The sequence below is a fragment of the Athene cunicularia genome, assembly GCF_003259725.1.
Source record: "Athene cunicularia isolate RWA chromosome 4 unlocalized genomic scaffold, athCun1 chr4_part2, whole genome shotgun sequence".
Lineage (NCBI taxonomy): Eukaryota > Metazoa > Chordata > Aves > Strigiformes > Strigidae > Athene > Athene cunicularia.
The window spans coordinates 15,958,012-15,978,531 of NW_020799099.1; the positions used below are offsets into that span (position 1 = coordinate 15,958,012).

General features: G+C 37.6%; 1 protein-coding gene across 2 annotated transcripts in view; it reads left to right on the forward strand.

Moving 5' to 3' along the window:
• Positions 1-20,520, forward strand: part of COL25A1 (collagen type XXV alpha 1 chain) — a 152,697-nt gene that overhangs the window by 70,707 nt on the left and 61,470 nt on the right. For both annotated transcript variants that reach the window (XM_026848061.1, XM_026848062.1), the window contains exons 9-13: positions 1,653-1,679; positions 4,330-4,374; positions 14,701-14,754; positions 16,301-16,327; positions 18,693-18,737. In XM_026848061.1, the coding sequence (XP_026703862.1) occupies positions 1,653-1,679; positions 4,330-4,374; positions 14,701-14,754; positions 16,301-16,327; positions 18,693-18,737 (198 nt within the window). The remainder of the gene's footprint in view (positions 1-1,652; positions 1,680-4,329; positions 4,375-14,700; positions 14,755-16,300; positions 16,328-18,692; positions 18,738-20,520) is intronic.

The following is a 20,520-nucleotide window of genomic DNA, read 5'->3' on the forward strand; positions in this document are numbered from 1 at the left end:
TGGAGACTGTTGGCAAGCAGTGTTTAAGAAATAGGATGTTCTTTATTTACCATGTTCAGTATTACTAGTGTCCTCAGCCTCTAGCAAATTTTAAGAGTTAGAATTCAAACACTTACTAAAAAGATGACCTGATTTAAACAGCATTTTTTTGAAATGCAGCGGGTTGGGGGAATTTTTCTCCAGTCTGAAAAAGCAGATCATCAGTTTACTCACTGCTCTGTCATCACCAGTGCTGAGTGTTTGGGTATTTTTGCTTCTTTTTGAAGACAAGGGAGCAAACTTGTTATCCTGTGCCTCACAGGTGGCTTTCTATTAACAAAATCTCTCCCTTCAGTCAAAAGGAGATGCTTACAAGACCCTAGTTCTGCTGAGACATTCAGGCAAAAGTTTCAGGAAGCAACACTGATCTGTGCAAGGTTTGATGCCCAACCTTAGACACGTGAATCCACATTTAAAACTGCAAGGCTTTCATCCACATCAGTGGATCCAGGCCTCAGAATTACCAACATTGGAGCTTTTCTATGTTAGCAGTTTAATGTTTCACTGGAGCAATGTTCCAACAAGTGCTGCATCTCCTAACAGTGGGGGATTCTGCCTAACTTCACACTACCTTAAGAATAAAATTGGCCCCACATTTTGAAGTAGCAGTCCTTCTGTTTTTCTGCATAATTGCAGTTCTGATATCAACCAATTCTTGTTTTATTCTTTCACACATTAGAAGGATTTGATTCTTCAGTTTGGGCTTTTTGTTTTGCACCCTTATGAACTCAGAATTCATGTTGCTTGATATAGCACCAGCACCTATAGTAGGAACACAGGGAAATGAGTGCATAAGAACCAAGGGAGACATGGTCTGGCTTACCAAAACAGACTGTCAAAATATCAAAGACATGGCTGCGTGATCTATTTCTCTGCTGCCTCCCCTCTCCACTGTGGCCACAAACCACCTGGGTACTTCAGAGATGCCAGATGAGAAATGGGTCCTATTAATATCGATGACTCCTGCATGACATTAAACAGTTATGCTTTCCTCAAGTGAGATACCTCTTCCTGCTTTCTCAGGTCATGGGGGCAAAATGCTGATCCTTTACTTCCCAAGAGTATTCTTAATGATTTCTGATGTTAATTCTTAATGATTTTTCTCCTAACTTGCAAATGATGGCACAGATCACGTGCTGGGTAAGACATAGTCATGTATGCTGATACCTAGAAGGTGAGGAGATTTTGAGACTTATGCTTCTCTCTATATTAAAAATACTTGTTTGCCTAAACCTTGTTTTTATGCTGCCAAGCAGATATATTACTGTGGACATGCAACTGGATGTTAGCTGGTACCAGAAAGAGTAAAACCACAGTCGTCTTAATGCTGACAGATTTGTCAGTATTAGAAGAAACAGATGGGTTGGAAGAGAAAGGATTAGAAGGGAGGAAAATTTGAGTCTTCCAGTTACTATTTAGATCAGTTCCAAATGAGAAGAAAAAAGATCCATTGTGCATTTTGAGCGTAAAGTTTTACTTTTCCTTGATGTATAAAACATCAGCTGGTTTCAGTCCAGTATCAGAATGCTTACACAATGAGACAGTTTTAATTGGTCATTTCAGTTTAAATTGGCTAGAGTTATGATGTTAATTGAATTGTTTTCCCTTTGCAGGGACCTCAGGGGCCTCCAGGACAAAAGGTATAGTATAAACAATAATACTGTGAAAGTGATTATTCCTCCTGGTGCCAAATTGTGAGCAGAAAAGGTGAATGGCATTAGCTACTGTACAGTGCATTGAATTGGTTATTTTAGGCTCTGAATTTTGTTTTTGCAAAATGCAGCCCTATAATGTGAGACATCAGATTTCTCATTTCCCCATCATAGGAAGTTCAAGCAATGCAGAGCAGACTGTTTTCAATCTGTCTGCTTAACTTTCAGGTGAAAAGGTCACTATAATTTTCTTATTCATACACTGGTATGACTAGGAAACCAAAGTTAAAACGTTGTGAAAGGTGGGGAGATAGAGTTTCTGATTAAATGCATGTCCTTCCTCAAGTAGATCAGTGCCATATGACTAAAAAATTGACCAGCAGAAACAAAGGACATAGGTGTTGCTGATAAATGGTGCTTGGCTGGCAGTGTTCAGGTGGTCTGCCGGTGTCTTCCTGTTCCTTCCGTAACCTGAGACCTGACTTCCTGGGAATGCTTTCAGCATTATTTACACTCATTAAACCTGACTGCCTTGGTTTGATGGAGTGAGTTTAGGATTTATGGAATTACACCGTTAAAGCAGTTCTAGATATATCAGCAATAACAGCCAGTAAGTGGCACTTTTCCAGCATCTCACCCACACACCACCAAGGCATTTTCTAGTTGATTTCAAAAGATTAAAAAGTTGTATGGAAGGTATTTAATAAAACAGGCTCAATTTGTATAAAGAAAAATTTAAAAAAAAAAAAAGAGGAAAGGAGTAAGTAACATTAACATATGTGAAAAGTGTTTTTCTTCTGAGATAATATTCTTTAAGGTGATGGTTTGCATGCATCTCTTCAAATGGAACATTTTGAACAAAAGAAAGAAAAACCTACTGATATGTAAAAATGTAATCCCACATCATATAAATTGGTGGAATTTTGTCAGCTGTGAGCTATACGCAGTTTGCAGGCTGAAGGAGAGGACTAGCCTTCATGTTTGGCAATGCAGGATTGATGCATTCCAAAGCTGTACTGATATCTAAGTTGTCATTATAAAATTATACTGTAAGACTTAAGGAGGAGGGTATTTTACATGTACAGCATCCACAAAACCCATGAGCTTTTGAATATCTGATAAACTTCTGTTTAGCATGGTAGAATCACCTTTATTTACACTTTCAAACGTGTGTAATAAGAAAAATCAACAGCTATAGAAGACTGTCATCTAGATGTGGAACTGTTATAAATAGGAGAGTTTATTGCGGCTAATGGTTTGATGCCCTCCTGAGCTTTGTCTTCTAGTTTTCTGGAAAAATTATACAAAGATGTGAAAATGGATACTAGGGCCCCTTTGCAATGGCTAGCAATCACAACCATGCATCCAGCAAAGAGAGTCAACAGGAATGGGATGCCAGTGTATTATTGCTTACTGATTTGCAGCTCTGTTATGAGCTGGAGCTTCCTGGGCATTCAGACGTTTTTTCAGGAGGTTTTTTGAGACCTTCATGAGTTGCTTCCTTTTCTTGTTTCACAGGATTTCTCAACTCTATTAACTGACAAACTGCACCAGTTTTGGATGCGTTCCCTTTGGGTGTTGGTGCCCTTTGACTAAACGATTTCTAGTGAAACCTTTAACCAATATGAATAGAGGGGGAAATGTCATGCACTGATTCGTAGGACAGAGAGAAAAGGGCATGAAGGGTTTCACCAGAGTGCTTGTTTTGTTTTAAGGGTCCTGGTGAACTGCATGTTTCGCTGTTGACACAGACTCTGCCTTTCCCAGTCCAGTGGCCTCTTTTTAGGGTGTCAACCTTTTGAACAGCTATCACGTTTATAAATGAAAACTAAATAGAATGCTGTCAGTTTCCTTGCTGAGCAACACCATTATTAGATATGAAGAGGACAATACTATGTAAGCACATGCAGTTTTCCTGCTTTCCTCATGCCTCAGCTTTTCACTGAACAGCCCTACCAACAGTTGCACAAGTTCCTGCAGGAAATTTGTCCATCATACAGAAACTTACAGTTTGAGAGCTTTGTGAAAAGATGCCTCCAATGTTACAAGTCAATGCTAATGTTTTGCTTCCCTTGTTTGTCTGCTCCTTGTGTTTGGCCTGTGTTGGCTTTTAAAATTTGGTTGCAGTAATACTGATGCAATATAAAAGGGTGTCTGTAAGTTGCACTGTCAGGCTGAATTGTTGCAGATTATCTCTTAAAACCCTTAAAATAAACTGGCCAATACCAGTTATTGAAGCATCCCTCTTGAAGCATTAATAGCTTTGTTCAGGTGCTAAGTTTGATTGTGTAGAGTCAGTCTTAAAATTTATCAAGAGCATTAAATGGAATTGCATTTTAATTCTTACATTTCTTGTGAAGCATCCACAGCATTACAAAGCAACCATCAGCCTGAAGCTTGTTTCTGGAAGAGGCCATACAGTGAGACAGTCATTAAAATGTACAACAGGAGAACATGTCTAATTAGTATAAATTCCTAACTGAAAAGAGATCTCAGCTTGGGTAAACATTATTTTTTGAAAAATTTATTGCTGTTACAATAAGCAAGCATTCACCATAATTTCTAAGTACTGTATTAAGAGATGAAAGGTTTCATGACCTGTTTAATTTGCTAAACATCGGCATCTGTTTCCCACCAGGGTTCTGTTGGAGTGCCTGGTGTTCCAGGGAGAGACGGACAAGTGGTGAGTTCACTGACTTTGTCAGCACTGCCATTATTTATGTAGTTGATTAAAGCTACTTAGGACTTGTTCACATGAGCAATATGCAACCTTCCATCCAGAGCTGTGGTTTCAAATTGGCTTTATGGGAAAGACTGTACAATCTGGTTTGTGCTCTGAAGTAATTTTTTTTCAGGTTTTACTTGAACAGGCAACAAATGTAATTAATTAAGCTGAAAGTTTGATGTCCAAATTTGATGATGACTGATAGGTTCCAGAGAGAAATTTGTATTAGTTGTGTGCAACTTTAGACAGTATACTTACAAACTAATTTTTTCTGCAGATTTTTTTTTCTTTTTGTTAAGTCAGTCCCGTGAATCAAACAGTTATGTTTATATTGGGTATTTATACAGTGCCAATACATTGTTAATACAACCTATAAATAGAGAATAAAAAGAGGCTGGAGACACAGGTGAAAAATAATGAGAAAATAAAGTTGGGGACAAAAATGTAGAGAAATAAATCAAGCAAATATTCTTGAACACAACAAGGAGTAAATGCTAACTCAGACAAGTCAGTGTCATTTTTCAGTGCCATCATCAAGTTAACTCATAGTTCAGAACAGCCCTCCATAAGGAGAGGTTGCAGTAAAGCAACAGGGCTGTTTCACAGCATTGCTAAGGTTTGTTGGCAAATCTGGGTGGTGAAGTTTAAATAATATCCCTCCCTGACTGTAAACAGTATTATCCATCTGTTGTTCTCACAAGCACTAACATTCCTAGTGAACTTCAAAAACACTTGCAGGGAATACCAAAAGGAAAATGTATGATATAGGTTGTTCACCATCTTTAAGGAGCAATAGATGGTAGTGTATAAGGATCATATTATACAATCCCTTCTGCCTTCCTCCCCAAGAGCCCTAGGAATAAAAGCACTTAGATGTTTCAAATAATTTAATTTTAATTCATCTTTCCTAAAAAAAAGGATGTATTGTTTCTAATAGCATAATTAGTATTAGTAATAGTATTAGACCTGTGTTTTGACAGTGATTATAAGAAATGATGTAATAATCAGTTATTTCACTTTAATGATAGCGATAATGCTGGGAACCTATTTTAAAATGTTCAGAGGATTGTTACTACTGGGGAACAACAAAAAAAAAATATTTAGAATTAGCTATATATAGCACACAAGAAATTATAATAAAATACTATGAAACAAATTTGTATTAAGACCTGAGATTTTTTCCTTCATATTTTATAGCTGCATTCAACTGCAACATGAATGATACTTGCCACCAAAGATGCTTCTGCTGTACATTATTCAAGGATTTTTTGTGGCCAAAATATGAATGAAAAGCCAGTGAAGACACACTTTGTAACATGATTTTCTTTGGATGTGCAGGAAGATGTAAGATGACTGGACAGGGTGAAGTTGCAAACCACATTGAATAGAATAGAACTGATGATTCACATTTTAGGAGATGTGGAATTTTTTTCAAGCTGTATTGGCAAGGTTGTTGTATGTCTATTTTTAGGAGACCACATACCTGCAGTCATGTTTCATGGGGAAGAAAAGAAATATGCAGTTGCCTTTGATTAAGGGAAAATGCAAACGCATCTTTAAATGATGTTTATCAACTTTAAATCGTGCTTTAAAAACAACTAACATTTTCAATTTATGGTTTTACACTTATCTGATTTATTTCAATATTTATGGCATCTATCTTCTTAAATTATTATCACTTTCATAAAGATGTCATCATATTTTCAGTGTAGCTGGACTATGTTACTTTTGACCTTTAAGAAAAAAGTAAATTACTAAAATAAAATCTAGATGCCAGAACAAAACCCATGCAGATAAAAATTAAACATGGTGACGTTCTTTTGTTTGTTTTCACAATTGTTGGTTGATATTGACTAGCAAGCACTTCCTTATGTGCAGAATCTTTATGATTTTCATACAATACTAAGCACATGAAAGTTGAATGTTGATATCTCTCTTAATAATTAGATAACAAATTCTGCTAGCTTGGAAAGCATGATAGAAATAAAGTTAATCTGAAGCAGTATTTATCTAAAGTTAGAAAGTATAGTGCAGCCTAGCACTCCCATGCTAATATTTTGCTACCACAAGGTCCATTCTTCCAATTTCTATGAAAAAACAGATTCTTGGTGCAGGGTGACACAAAAGATCTTGTTGAATGAAGACCAGGGTAGTAATTTTAAGAGTTGCGCTGTACGATGAGCTGGCTGCTGACACTCGGCTTTGCTCATACAGATTCATGTTGATTTGCAGAATAGCTGGACTTGACTTGAATGTGTAATGCAAGTCATCCCCTTTTTAGAAGTTATGTAGTTAAAAGGCCTTTACAAAAGCCTTACTGTTTTGGTAGCCTTTTTATCAGTGAGCTCTCTCTGTCAAACAGCAGCATGTGCAGTGCACTAAGTTCCAAGTTAATATTTTTTCTTAGTTTAAAAGGCAGTGAGTGTTAAGCACATGCTTAAAATTAATTGTGTGTGTGAATGCTTTTCTCATCTGGACAATGAAATATTTTTTCAGCCGATGAATGTCAGCAGTGAATTAGTTTTTCTCTCTACTTAAGCATTTGAATAATAAGAGTTAGGTCATCTCCATCTTATATGTGTGTCTGTAAATTTCCTTTCTTTTCACTACTTCTTTAATTGAAATAGTGGATTATGGGAGATGATTGACAAGTTTGACCAATAGGTCTGGGAATGAGATCATAAATTCTGAGTGCACTTAGAACAATTTTCTAATCCCTTAACATATGAACCACTTCTCTTAGACAATCTCTAGATACTAGAGTAAGTGTAATTTTACACAACCCAAATGTTTTGCAGGATCGTTAACCAGTCGATTTTTCTTGTATTAAGAGCGGTAGCAAAATAATTTCCATAAAAACTTCACACATTTTTCATTTAGGCCAAATCCCATGAAACATTACGGGTTTGCAAGGACATTTACTTTTTTTTTTTTTGTTCCTACATTTAGGAAACTATAGTTACACTGCTTATCTTGTTAAGAACAGTAACTGGAAGGGAGCTGCAGCTAGTAAGAGTGTTCTCCCTGGGATGGACAAAACCCTCCGAGATAGCAAGGAGAGTCTTTCTGAGTGCTCCCTTCCCTTTGCAGACTGTTGTGCAATCCACCTGTGGCAGGTTGCTTCCTAGCAAGATGCTATGGGAGATAATCTTCCCTTTTTTGATCCCTGGCAAAAGGTCCTCAAGTACTTGAATAGTACAAAAAACGATACCTGCGTGGAGATACGAGGTTGCGCTGATCTAGGCATATAAGATCCCTATATTAATCATGTTGAAATGGCCACAAAGGAGTTCTTGGAAAGTTCAACTATGCAGGTATAGGATACATATTCTGGTATTTGTTAAGTGGTACAGATTTGTTGAGGACTCCCAGTGACTACAGTAACAACACAAGGAGAAAACAGGAGATTCCATAAGTAGGGATTGCATTTGTCCTGAAGGAACCCAGTTTCTGGATTCTGTGCAACTAACCCTGTTTTAAGTATGTTTTTGTCTGGAGTGCATAAACCCCTTGGTCTGTACTTCCGTGGAATGCTTTTTCTTATGTAATACTTGGTATTTTTGGGTTTTGTAAGGGTGTCTTGAGAACAAAATGTGTGATTAGGATAGGACCTTCCATTTCAAATTGTTCCAGTAGTTTGACAGTAGCGATTTGATAAACCTCAGAAGAATTTCTTTTCTTATCAGTAGACTTAGAATCTGGGTGTGCACATTTCTTACTGCTTTCTTCATGCTTCTTATTACTCTAATTTACATGTATTTCCCCATCAGTACATATTGTACTATGTAGGGGACACATTTTGAAAATAGTACTATCACATTTCTTTAGAGAAATGAGGAAGGGTATGCGTGTACTAACATTTTTTCAAATAAAGAAGTATAAAGGAAGGAAATTTCATTAAATGTAGTTCACAAATTCTCAGACAGGTTTGCAGGCCAGCTGAGTCTTGTTGAAGAGTCTTTCCAGTTAATTTCAGATGGTGAGTGGGCCAGGAGAGATTTCTAGTGCTTAAACAAACAATTTTAAGTTACTTTTGAGGGGGGTGAAAAGCAAGTTGAAAGGAAGTAATTCAACCCTGGTTTGAAATGGAAATCACAGTAACATGTCTGAAAAACCTCTTTTTTTCCCTTCTGTCCTCGTTTATGTATTTTAGAGTAGAATTAGACTGGATTAGGTTTGGGGCCCGCTTGTATTTCCTTATCCTTAAAATTGATTACATTCTAGTGACTGAAAAATATAGCAATACTGACAGCCTTTCTTCTCAGGGCGAGGTAGATATCAACCAGCTGGTGTAGACAGAGTTATGAATCTCACCAAAACAAAACCTATTTCAGAACAGCAGCTTCTAGGCTGTTTCTCTGTTACAAACAAGAAAAGCTGGGGCCTCCAGTCACATTATTTTTAGCTGATTAATTCTGGATATGAAGGTATATGTCTCCAGGGCACAGAGCACTCCAGTAAGGAGAAGCATGCTTTCAACTCCCTTGACTCCTTTGATATGGACTCTAGGAGGTAATACATTTTCAGACCTGTTCTGAAGTAGGTTTATGAGTTCATATTGACAGATTTTTCTTGTATTAGCGGCAGAGCGCAAGCAGCGCTCTACACATTTAAGTGCTCATCAAGTTCAGATTCACTTCAGTGTAAACATTAAGACTGACCCTACCATGAGAGTATCTGAGGAAATTACTACATCTGTTTATTGACCACGGTGCTGAAGGATGTTCTTTGCCCAGGAAAGATGGTGACAGTCCATCAATGTGAATATAATTATACAGCTAATATAGTGATACAGTTGATATAGGCTCCAGAGTGCCAGGACTTGAACCAAGGTTTCCTGGTGTGCTGTCCGAAGGAACATCCTTCTGTTATTCTTTAAATTATATGAAACTCCTGAATTGAATGACTGGGTTGGGTGTATTCTTGGAATGTTAGTATTTTGTTTCCCCTGGTAATTGATATTAATTGGAAAAAAAATCCAAATATTTCTGAGTCTCGGAGCATTTTATGGAAGCCACTTCTGGAAATTATCAGCTTGTGGATAGCTGATGGTGATCTACATAACTCTTCCAGTCATGCCTTGACATTGTAGTTTGCTGATGGAACAGTCTTTTTTCTAATTCATTGCAGTAGTGACAGTAACTCAGTTTGTTAGAGTGCTGCTACTTTTGAGGAACCAAAGTTCCTGTCCTCCCATCAGGGCATTTGGGGTTAACATGTTGAATTTAATTGGTGTTGATGGCAGCTCCCCATCGACAGGTGAGCTCCTGTAACATGCTAAAAACTTTCCTGTTACTGACAGCAAACACAGTATTGCAACGTGTCTGTTTGAAAATGCACTGTCATTACTCCAGTGGTAGGGATCCTACAGTTTCTCTATAGCATAGAAACAATAGCAAAAAAACGCCACTGTGCGTGTGTCTTCTGTGTAAGTGGTCATCAGATAAATTACTGGAACATTTACGCTCCTGCTGAGTTAAGCTGCTTGATTTTGGGTAAGTGAAAGGACAATAGCATATTTACTGGAAAATCTTAATTCCACCATTCTGAGACCATTTGTGAATTCAGCAAACTGGATCTGAATAAATTTGGATGCTGGTGGTGAATAACTGGGGACTTAAATGCTTACAAATCTTCTAGGGGAAGTGTCCTTTTCTGCAGTAGACAAGGGGCTAGGGAATTGCCTTCTAGTACTACATAGTTTTTACATGAAATTTGGGAAAATGAAGCTTTTCTAACATTTTCTAATATTTTATAGTCTATTTGTGTAGTAGGTCATGTCATGACGACAGAATCCTTCCATTGGGGTTGGTCCAGTTACTCAAAGACAAGAAAAAACTAATTTATGTGAAACAGAAGTCAAAGGCTATCTAAAGAGTATTTCTGATGCAATATTTGCAGGTTTACCAGTTTGTGGCATGACATTTGTGCATCTGGTAGTTTTGTTACTTCTTTTACAAGTACAGCAAAACCTTGATAGAAAGTATATTCAGATGCTGGATCCCACTAGATTATTTCTCTGTCAGCCATGGTGTCAGTTAAGCCCCATGTTGCTGAGGAAGTATGTGGAAATCATGGCCCATCTCAGTGCCTGTATGGAGAATTTATTTTTGTTAAGGTATATCACGGTTGTCCCATATGATATTCATTGCACCGCACAGCTTCTGTGGTGTGGTCTACCTGAGAATAAGAATGCAGAATTGCAGAAAGGGCTAGTGACAATTCCTTTAAACTAAGTACTGAGACATTTCACAGCTCCCCACAACATCGTCCACACAGGGAACTCTTCAGAGAAGAGTTCCAAGGGGATACTCAGAGGGTAGCTTCAAACAGTTTCTCTGGGTCTTTCATCTTTTTCTTCTGTGAGGATGCAGTGTAGCCCTCACTGTAATTTTAATTGGGATCATGGGCTGTGGTTTACATAAGCACTAGAAGGTTTTAGAACATGTTATGTCTTAGTGATTCCAGTTCCTCTGTCTCTGAATGATGATTTCTCAGGAGTTCATGACTGCAGAAAGGCAATCTGTGATCTAGAAGCAGATGTACTATAGACAAAGTTACTCTTTAAATGGGAAAAAACAGTGCTGAGGCCACTCTTGGAGTATTGTGTCCAGCTGTGGGCTCCTCAGTACGAGAGAGACATGGACATACTAGAGTCAAGCAAAGGGCCTCAAAGATGAGTAAGGGACTGGAGCATCTCCTTATGAGGAAACACTGAGAGAGCTGAGGCTGTTCAGCCTAGAGAAGAGAAATCTCAGGGGGAATCTCATCAGTGTGGTTAAACACCTGAAATGAAGGTGACAGGAGGATGGGCCCAAGCTATTTTCAGTGGTGCCCAGTAACAGGGCAGAGGCAGTAGGCACAAACTGAAACACAGGAGGTTCCCTCTGAACAGCAGGAAACACTTTTTTTACTGTGGGGCAGACTGAGCACTGACACAGATTGCCTAGGGATGCTGTAGAGTCTCCATCCTTGGAGGTATTTAAAAGCCATCTGGACATGGTCCTGGACATGCAACTCTAGGTGACCCTGCTTGAGCAGGGAGAGTTGGACCAGGTGATCTCCAGAAGTGCCTTCCAACCTCATCCATTCTGTGTTTCTGCTAAAGAAAACAAACAAAAAAATGCTGCCTCAATTTGAAAGCTAGATGATGTGCAGAAGGCAATTGTTTCTGCAGCCTAACACCTTTTCCGTCAGTGCTATTAGAGACTGCAATATGACTTAGGAAAGACATTAGCCATGGCCTGGTGAACATAAAAAATGTGTGAGATTAGGGATCTAGTTTTATAGCTTCTTTCATTTTATCAAGTAGAAAAGCAGTCTGATTGAAATTATTGCATCAGATGACTATTATTGAGCGTCTAGTTTTCCCTTGCATGCATCATTCCTTTGAACAGGAGTGTAACTGTCTTCAGCCTTTTAAGGGGCAAGCTATAATTTTTGTTCCTCTCCAAAAACTACCCTGTGGGGCTGAATTGTACTCATACAGCATTTTGCACTCCAGTTTTAATAAATGCTTTGATTAATAAATAAATAAATAAAATAACTAAATGGAAGGAAAGTAATTAACTATATTTCCTAAAAGAGGTATTTTAAATTATTTTCATACCAAGAATCAAAATCGGGTTTAGAGACCAATATTCCTAAACTAACACAGTATTTTAGTGTATAGCAAGAGAAGAGCTATCAATCTACTTGCCTTCAAAATGTTAGCGGCTGTTTTGCTTCATAACTTCTTTTGGAATTTCCTAACCGATGGGGAGGTCTGTCAAGGGTTGGGGTGGGTGTGTGTGGGTTTTTTGTTTGTTTGGGTTTCTTTATGTTAGCCTTTAATGAAGTTGTTGCAAAATCTACACATAAACCCAGAGTGCCATGCCTACAAGACATACAATATGAAAAAGTGAGGCTCCCTGGCACAAAGCTTGTTTCACTGGGCACTGGGAATGTTCGCCAGGGGTAGGATATAGCGTGGCTTATGTGCATCACATTTTTATTTCGTCTTATTACTCCCTGATTCCTTGTATGCACAAGCAAGTAGGGTTCTAAAATAGGGAAGGGAATATTGTAGGTTTGACAGAAAATTATTTTAGCCCCTGTTCTTCTGGCCATTAGAAACAGAAGGATAATAATTTCAAAAGCATAAAGCCACAAGGTCATTTCTGTGCTGTCCTAGGTTTGCCATTCCCAGAGCTAATTTCTGCTGTGCTAATGCCTCTGACTAGTACTTTCAGTGCCAGAAATGTAGTATTGGCCATAAGAAAGTCACATAAAGGTCAGAAATGAGACTGTTGGTATGAATAGGGATTTACTATGACTAGGGGACAGTCTGAGGTTTTCACTTTTTTCCAGAGAAAATAAGATAATTCTTTTGTCCCATTTTTGCAGTCGTCTTTTCATCACAGTAGCAGCTCTCTGCATTCATAGCACTGATATGTAAACCTGGAAGGAAAGTGCAAGCTTGGGAATTCAACCCTTTGATTAGAGATTTAAGCCCCTGAAAGTGTCAGCCGACAGCAGCTGTTTTAAAATGAAAAGGACAGAAACAAACTTGTTTGGGGTGTGGGGATGAGGAGAAACAAGTGCATATTCATTGGTCCCTTCTGCTTCATTTTGTCAACTGGCAGTTTTCTCCAAGTGCCTTTTAGGTCAGTCCTTTAGGACACTTACTCCTAATTCCCAACATTTTCAAATCCCGACCACTAATATATCAAATGCCTGTGCTACTATATCAGCCCTAGAGCTACTGTAGTACAAAGAAGCCTTGAAAAAGGGCTGAATCAAATGGCTATTTAACTCTCTGTGAGTTTAATGGTACTTAACACTTTTCCTCTGGCTTGGAAAATAACTCACTAAAGTTGCCTTAGAACCGCGATGCTTTTGGTTTATATTTTGAAATAGTCCAACTCTTGTTGAAATTAAAATGTAATTGATGATCCTGTTACCTAATTTAGAAATAGAATGGAACCTGCTTTCATGGAGAACTGGAGTTTTATTACATCTGTGACTAAGATAAGACTGTGGAAGTAAGAAAAAGAGAAGTCCTTTCTTAATGGAAGGCTTGTATGGAGGATTGGAAGAAACTTGTGTTTGGAATAAGCCTTTCTCTTAACTCTGTAACTTTTGAGTAGAGAGTTGGCTCAGCATGTCTGCTATGTTTGAATACTGTATGAAAATTGTCCACTGAGTTTCTGATATGAATTACTGTTTCTAATTTGATTACTATGTTAGCTATTGTATTTAACTTTTACACATTTTTACACATTTACTTAGCAAAGGGCTTTAGAAGAACCTAGTTGCAGGCTTTTTCGGAGTGCGAGGCAGTTGCGTACATGAGGGTTACCAAAGAAGATAGGTATATCTTTTGAAACTGAGACATCTGCAGAAGTGTTTACATAATTAGCCATCACCCTTAGTTGTTTTACAATGAAGTCTAACCATTGCTTTATCGTTTTACATAAAATAAATAGTGTCTGCGTTTTTTCCGTAAATCTGGGAAATAAAGACTAGGAAATGTCATTAAGGGTTTGGTTTGGGGTTTTTGTTTGTTTATATAATTGGGGGCTTTATTTTTAGATTTGGGAGGGAAAAAGTTCTCAAATAATTGTTATTTGTTGATTGACTTATGAAGATTATTTATGACTCCTTGAACTGTGAAAGAATGTATATACACAGTATACAAAAAACATACCCAAAGTTTGGAACACTGGTTCTGAAAATTTTCAAATCTTTTACGTCTACTTTTCAACCAGTAGTATGAGTGTGAAAAATGGACAAGGTATATTAAAAAAAAAAATAAAATTAAACGTTGGCTGTTCTTCCAAACCCTTAAATTTCTGGAATGGGCCCTTCTCATTTTTCTTCATTATCTGCCTTCTATATGAAACCAGGAGCACAAATGTCAAAATCATTTAAGATAAGCCTTTCTTGCAGTATTCCTAGGTTGTAAAGAAGAGGAAAGCATTGCAGTCTTGCTGGCAAGATAATGCTCTTAAGGTTAATTGGCCAACTTTTCAGAATCAGAAGTTGCAGTTCTGTTTGGTTTGACATCTGTGTATTTCCACCACCTTCAGTAGTATTATTTCTTATCCATACAGGATTTAATTAAAGTTAATCCACCCTAACTGATGAAATAAAGCATTTTAGTGCGCAACTGTAGAGTACATATTGAGAGAGTCTTTTTAAATTTTGTTTATCATTACTTACCCAATATGAGACAGGAGGGTAAATGCTGTTAATATACTTCATGTCTTTCTTAATGACATCTTTTGTTTGCTTTGCATTTAGGGTGAACCTGGTTTGCCTGGCATAGTGGGGGAGAAGGGAGCAGCAGGGCTTAAGGTTGGTATTGGAAATGGATTAAAAACAGAGGCACACAGTACATGAGTGCATGTATAGATGACAGTCATGCTTTCTAACTTGGGTTTATATTCTGACTGGCTTTTAATGATCTGCTCTCTCCAGTGATGAGTGCTGTAAGAGGCTTTACACTTTTCACCATAAAGAAGCATATTCTTCTGCTGTGCATGTATAATTCCAGTCAGTGGCACTGACGCATATGCGTCCAGTGCCAAGTGAACGCAATATGCCTGCAAGTGTTTGGGAATTGGGGGACCTTTTTAGAAAGGCTTTATTTATGCTCCTTACAATGTGTTTCAGGCTTCTTTTCAAGAACTACTGTGGTCGATTCTTAGACGAATGTCAGGGTTGTCTTGAGGGCTGATTCTGCTATTGTGGAAGTTAGCAACAAGCCTCATTAGTAGCATGTCTCGGCCTGTATTTGTTAGATCAGAATGTCTCTTTGCACTTTTTTAATTGTTAAATAATTTGTTCTGCTGTTTTAATATTGAACAAATGAAATAGAACATAAAGCTTACGATAATTTAAAAGAAAGCTTGACATGTCTGAAATTATGGGATCTGTGAGCCTTGTGGAACGGGTAATGCTAAATTCTAATCCCATCAGCTGCAAGCGTGCGTTTTTGGTCAACATGTGCTCCTCAGCTGATTCTGTGTATCACGCTGCTGCTGACAGGCATGCAGGGCAGGCTCTTTACATTTACTGACTGGCTGCTTGTCCATCGGGAATGAAAACAAACCATTTGGGAGCATGACCTTTTTTTACTTTGTATACAGAAGAAGCCAAATTATGGCAGTTGATGCTTAATTCGTATTCACAGCTGTAGTCTTTGAGTTGCCTAGCGACCGCCAGCCATCACAAGGGGCAAAGATGAGCCAGAGTGCAGTTGTGAGACAGAAATGCAGAGATGAGTTGTCAAGGTCAGGCTGGTGTGCAAAAGTGCATTTGCCATTGAGCCAGTTTCTCAAGCAAGTTATAATTTTGAAAAATAATGGCTATAAGTCATCTTTTTGTTACAGAGAATGTAAGGAGCACTGAAGGCTCTTTGCGCCCTGAATCAATTATGAATTAGTTCAAGACACTTAAGGCATATTGTCTCTCCCAATGAGCCTTCTAAGCCATTAACAGAATCGTAAGACTTTCCCCTCACATACAGCCTTTGGATTTTCCTTTTGTACATTCCCAAAATAAGGAGAGCCAAATGTAGGAGTCACCTAGATCCTGGCCGGCCACTTCACAAAGACATGTGCCTCTTTGTCAGGGTTTAATCTTGAACAAAATGGGGGGAAAGTATTTACATTCAAATCATTAAGCTTTTAAAATTATGGTGAAGATATATATCTGTTGAGTTCTGTTAAATTTACTTATTTTATTGAAGATTTTCTTGTTGGATTTTACCGTCTGGGACAATGTCATCAGTAGTGACATAATTGTTAGTAATTGTTATACTAATGATGGTAATACTAAAATTTTTATTCTTGCTTGTGTTAGTAATTTATGACTTCTTTGTTCCAATTATTTTCATCAGGGTGACCCTGGAGAAAGAGGAGAAAAGGTGAGACATGTTTCACTACCTTTGTGGTGGTTCTGTTTTGGAGAACTGCTTTGAAAGTTGCCAGTGCCCTGATTCTGAGTTTAAAAAGAAATTAATGCAGCTACTAACTAGAACTTGAACGGCATTGTGTAGCCTTTACGAGTGTCAAATAATACCTACTAATGGAAGTTACTGATCTGCGATCACTGCGAGTGGGATTAGTCACAGAGAGCGGTGGTCATGTGTTAGAGGCTGCACAGCTGAGCAACTGTGCAACTAATCCTAACTATGATTAGTCTCAGGAAAAAATGAGCCTGTCTGAAGAAATGAGAGATCCACACATTTCTCATAATTTGGTTTCAGTGCTCTGTCACCTGTGCAGAGTGAGATAGTTAGGTAACAGAGAGGTAACTACATAGGCTCTAAGTGATACATGGGTAACCAGTTTTCCCCATACTGTAAGTGGAGTTGTCCATTCTTGCTTGGATCAGTTTAAGGGCAAGGGAATCTGTCCCAGTGATCTTAGGCTATAGACTATCTGGAGAGGTACCAACAGCACAAGTGGCACAGTAATGGTGCTCTGACTTGCAGTGCGTTAGCGAGGAGTTACTTCTCTGACATCCACAGTCACACCAAGACAAGAGGAGGGGGCAGAACAAGCTCCACACTGCAAAATATGGGTGTAATTCTGTTCTTCCAGGGAGCCCCCTTTTGAGAATACACACTGAGTGAGATTCAAGCTTCTGCATCTGTAAAAGGGCGGTTTGAGAACTGACATAAGCCTTCTTTTGAGTAGGAATCTGTACACAGCCTCATCTTCTGCAGTTACACTGAGACATGTTTTTAAAAAGTAAGTTGCTTGTATTCAGGTGCAATTTGTTCTTGAGAAATGTTTACCCATGTCTTTGCAGCTGCAGTTGAATGTCACTTCCAGATCTCTGTAAATCTGTGTAAGAGCAGCTGGAAGCATACTTTGTAAAAGGCACTTGTAAAAGGCACTACGTTTTGAAAAGTACATCCCAAAAATAATCCAGGGGAATCCTGAAAGTGTATACCCCACATGTAAAAGTATGTAACTGGAAATCTTGTTTCATGAAATAATTTCTTTGGTTAAAATTATATTGCTGAGGAATTTCAGTAATCCTTTGTTTTGAGACACAAAAGGAATAACTATAAATTTTAACATCTACTGAATTTCTGTTATTAAAATCATGACATTTTTCCATATTCACCCTTTGTTTTTTCCTAAAAAAAGTAACTGTAAATGCCCTCAATATGCTTTCTCATGTGCCATCAACTTGGGATGACATTCCTAACAGCTACTATTTCATGTCTCAGTGTTTCATCAAACCCTTAATTAAAGTGCTGCTAGATTGTTAGCTAGTTCCCATTGTGTCAGTGACTGAAAATACATACAAAATGGTCTCTGTTGTAAGTCCACTGAAGGGAATTTTACATTAAAGTTTTCAGAGCAATATGACAGATACTGAATAAATGTTGGTGTTTGAATATTACTACTGGTTATTTTATCAAGACCTACTAGAATGTTTTTTGCCCTTCTTATACTCAACATTTGCCAATATTTTTTGCATTTTAAACTTTTCTTACACTTTACATGAACCTTAAGTCCCACAGCAATTTTTGGCCTGTTGTCTCATATATAATGAAGACTTTTTGGTGTAGTATGGATTTATTTTATGGCTATATGAATATAAACAGAAATTGGGTCTTTTTATAGATAAATGTTTCTTTACAAAGTTGTAGACAGTATCTACCCAGCCATGAAGAAGTGTTATCTGAACATTGCTTATTTAACAATAAACAATGCATACATAGACTTTATGTAGAGATAACAGTAGTTTTGGAGGCTCTTTAGAGGAGTGGCATTCAATGAAGTTTTTTAGTTTGTAAATCATTCATGAAGGACTTCTGTCTCTGAGAGTATATTCCATAAATTACTTGAGAATTCTAATAAAAAGTATTGGAATTGTGTAACTGTTGCCTGAATTTGATTAGATGCATTTAGGTGAATGTCTCTTTGTTGGAAAAAACCATGTGTACTGGTAATTTAAAATGCTGAATCATCATGAAAACATTCCTTCATTGCTAAACCACATTGAACTGGGGGAGTCTGTAGACTATACTGACAGGTAGTAATTTGATAGTTTGTGGGTTTTTCTGAGGACCTGTGAAAGGGATTACAGTTGTAGTGAAGACTGTATAAGACATAGCAGCTATATAGACCATGATTCATGACCATGTCATAGTGGGATCGACTCCCTGATTATCAAAATTAGCTTGCTAATCATGTTGCTATGCTGACTCTTCTCGGCATTCTGTGTGCTTACATAAAATCATTAAAATATAATATGTATTTTAATTGCAGGGTGATGCTGGAGAAAGTGGACCGAAGGGTGACACAGGAGAAAAGGTATGCTACTTATTAATAGAGAAGAAAATTCATTCTTTAAGCATGCTTACAGTATAACCAGCTAATGAAAATAATAATTTGATCAAAAGAAAAATGCATTTTAAGCTGTGTTTTTATTTAAAGATGCCGAATGATTAGACTGAATTCATTTTTATGAACACCAGAAAAAATGTCACTGTTCTGTCCAATTAAGCATAAAGTTCCTGACTTTATACAGCAGCAGTGTTAGTACAGGATACATCAGAATGTCTCTAATTAGGACTTCTGTTTGCTGAAATTTGTATCATGCAAAACTTCAGTCGCGACCTGCCTGTGTGTTGGAACTAGGTCTGCTGAGTTATAGCCATTTCTGATATAACCTTTTACATTTACCCTTCTGTGTTTCCCTCAAAGAGAGGGACCAAACCAATATGGGACAAAAAATATGGTATCGTGACAGGTAACTTCCCTCCAAATTGCTAGCTGGGCAATTGAGAGTTGAAGGTAAAAACTGTGTTTTAAACCTTTTTGCCAGATGACATCAGCAATAACATCACTTAATGGTTGTTAGTTCATTGTTGGAAAGTACTGACATGTCTAGAAGTCACTAAAGAGTAGACTGTCAAAATTTTATTTTACTCAGTTTTATTTTATGCTGTATCACTGAAAAAAAAAAAAAAACAACAAACCCTTGAGGTTTTAAACATGCTTTACTTAAACAAGTTATATTCTTTAGCAGTCAGAGCAAAGCCTGTGCTGCACAGGAAGAAGAGTCAGTCATAATGATCTCTTCTGGCCATCACTTTAGAACTCATATGCTTCTAAAAACATTTATTTTAGTGACTACAGTTGGGCAGCAGCATAAAAATTTCTTCTTGTACCCCTGTATGTGTAATTGTTTAACCAACTCACATCAGTTTAGTGCACGGAGAATTTTATAATGGATTTATCAAGCTGGTAAGGAATGCATGCAAATCTCTCAGGTCCTATCATCTGGATAGAGTAAAGCTATGCTTTCAAGAACAGAAGGTTTTAATGGGACATATTCTAAAATCAGCGATTAAAAACAGACATTAGTTTTAAGAATAGTCAAGTTATTTGATTCCCCGAGTTAATTTACATAATACTTTATCTGCAGCCATGCATATTACCCAAGATGAAAGTGTTAAGAACCTTATTTAGTTAATTACACAATGTGTGCTGGTGGAATCATCTTATTCCACTTTTATGTGATTTAAGAATATAATCTCTTAGCAAATAAGAGATTATTGTTCAGATAGATTAGATAGTCCTGCAACAGGTAAATTAGAGGTTTCTAATCTCTCTGGGAAGCCTAGTGCAGCTTCAGTTGTTGCTTTTCTACTTTATCAACTGTGAGAGCAAGCTTGCATCCACTAGAATGCCCATACTGCACTGTGGTCCGCAGTGAGCACATCTCCCTGCTTGGGATCTTGTTTAAGGAAAGAAAAAGTTCTCTCCTTTTTTTCAGTGGGAAATCCTTTCTCCCCAGGCATAACATTTTTAAGTATTTCTGTGTGGGCCTTCAACAATTTGGCAGTCTAGCTGGGATCAACTTGTGGAAGGTACCTTATATTGCTGTATCTGAAGAAATTTCAATAAACTTGTTGAATTTCATAATACAGAAGTCTCCCATCTTTTCTAGTTTTCATACAAGTTTCAGAGGTCGGATGGTGACATGGGAATATATGCTGTTCGTGTGGAGTGCATTGCTTTAACCGTAACAGGATAGAATCCACTGCATTAATTTTTACCACAAAGTGAGCAGAGCTGTGACTTAGTTGAC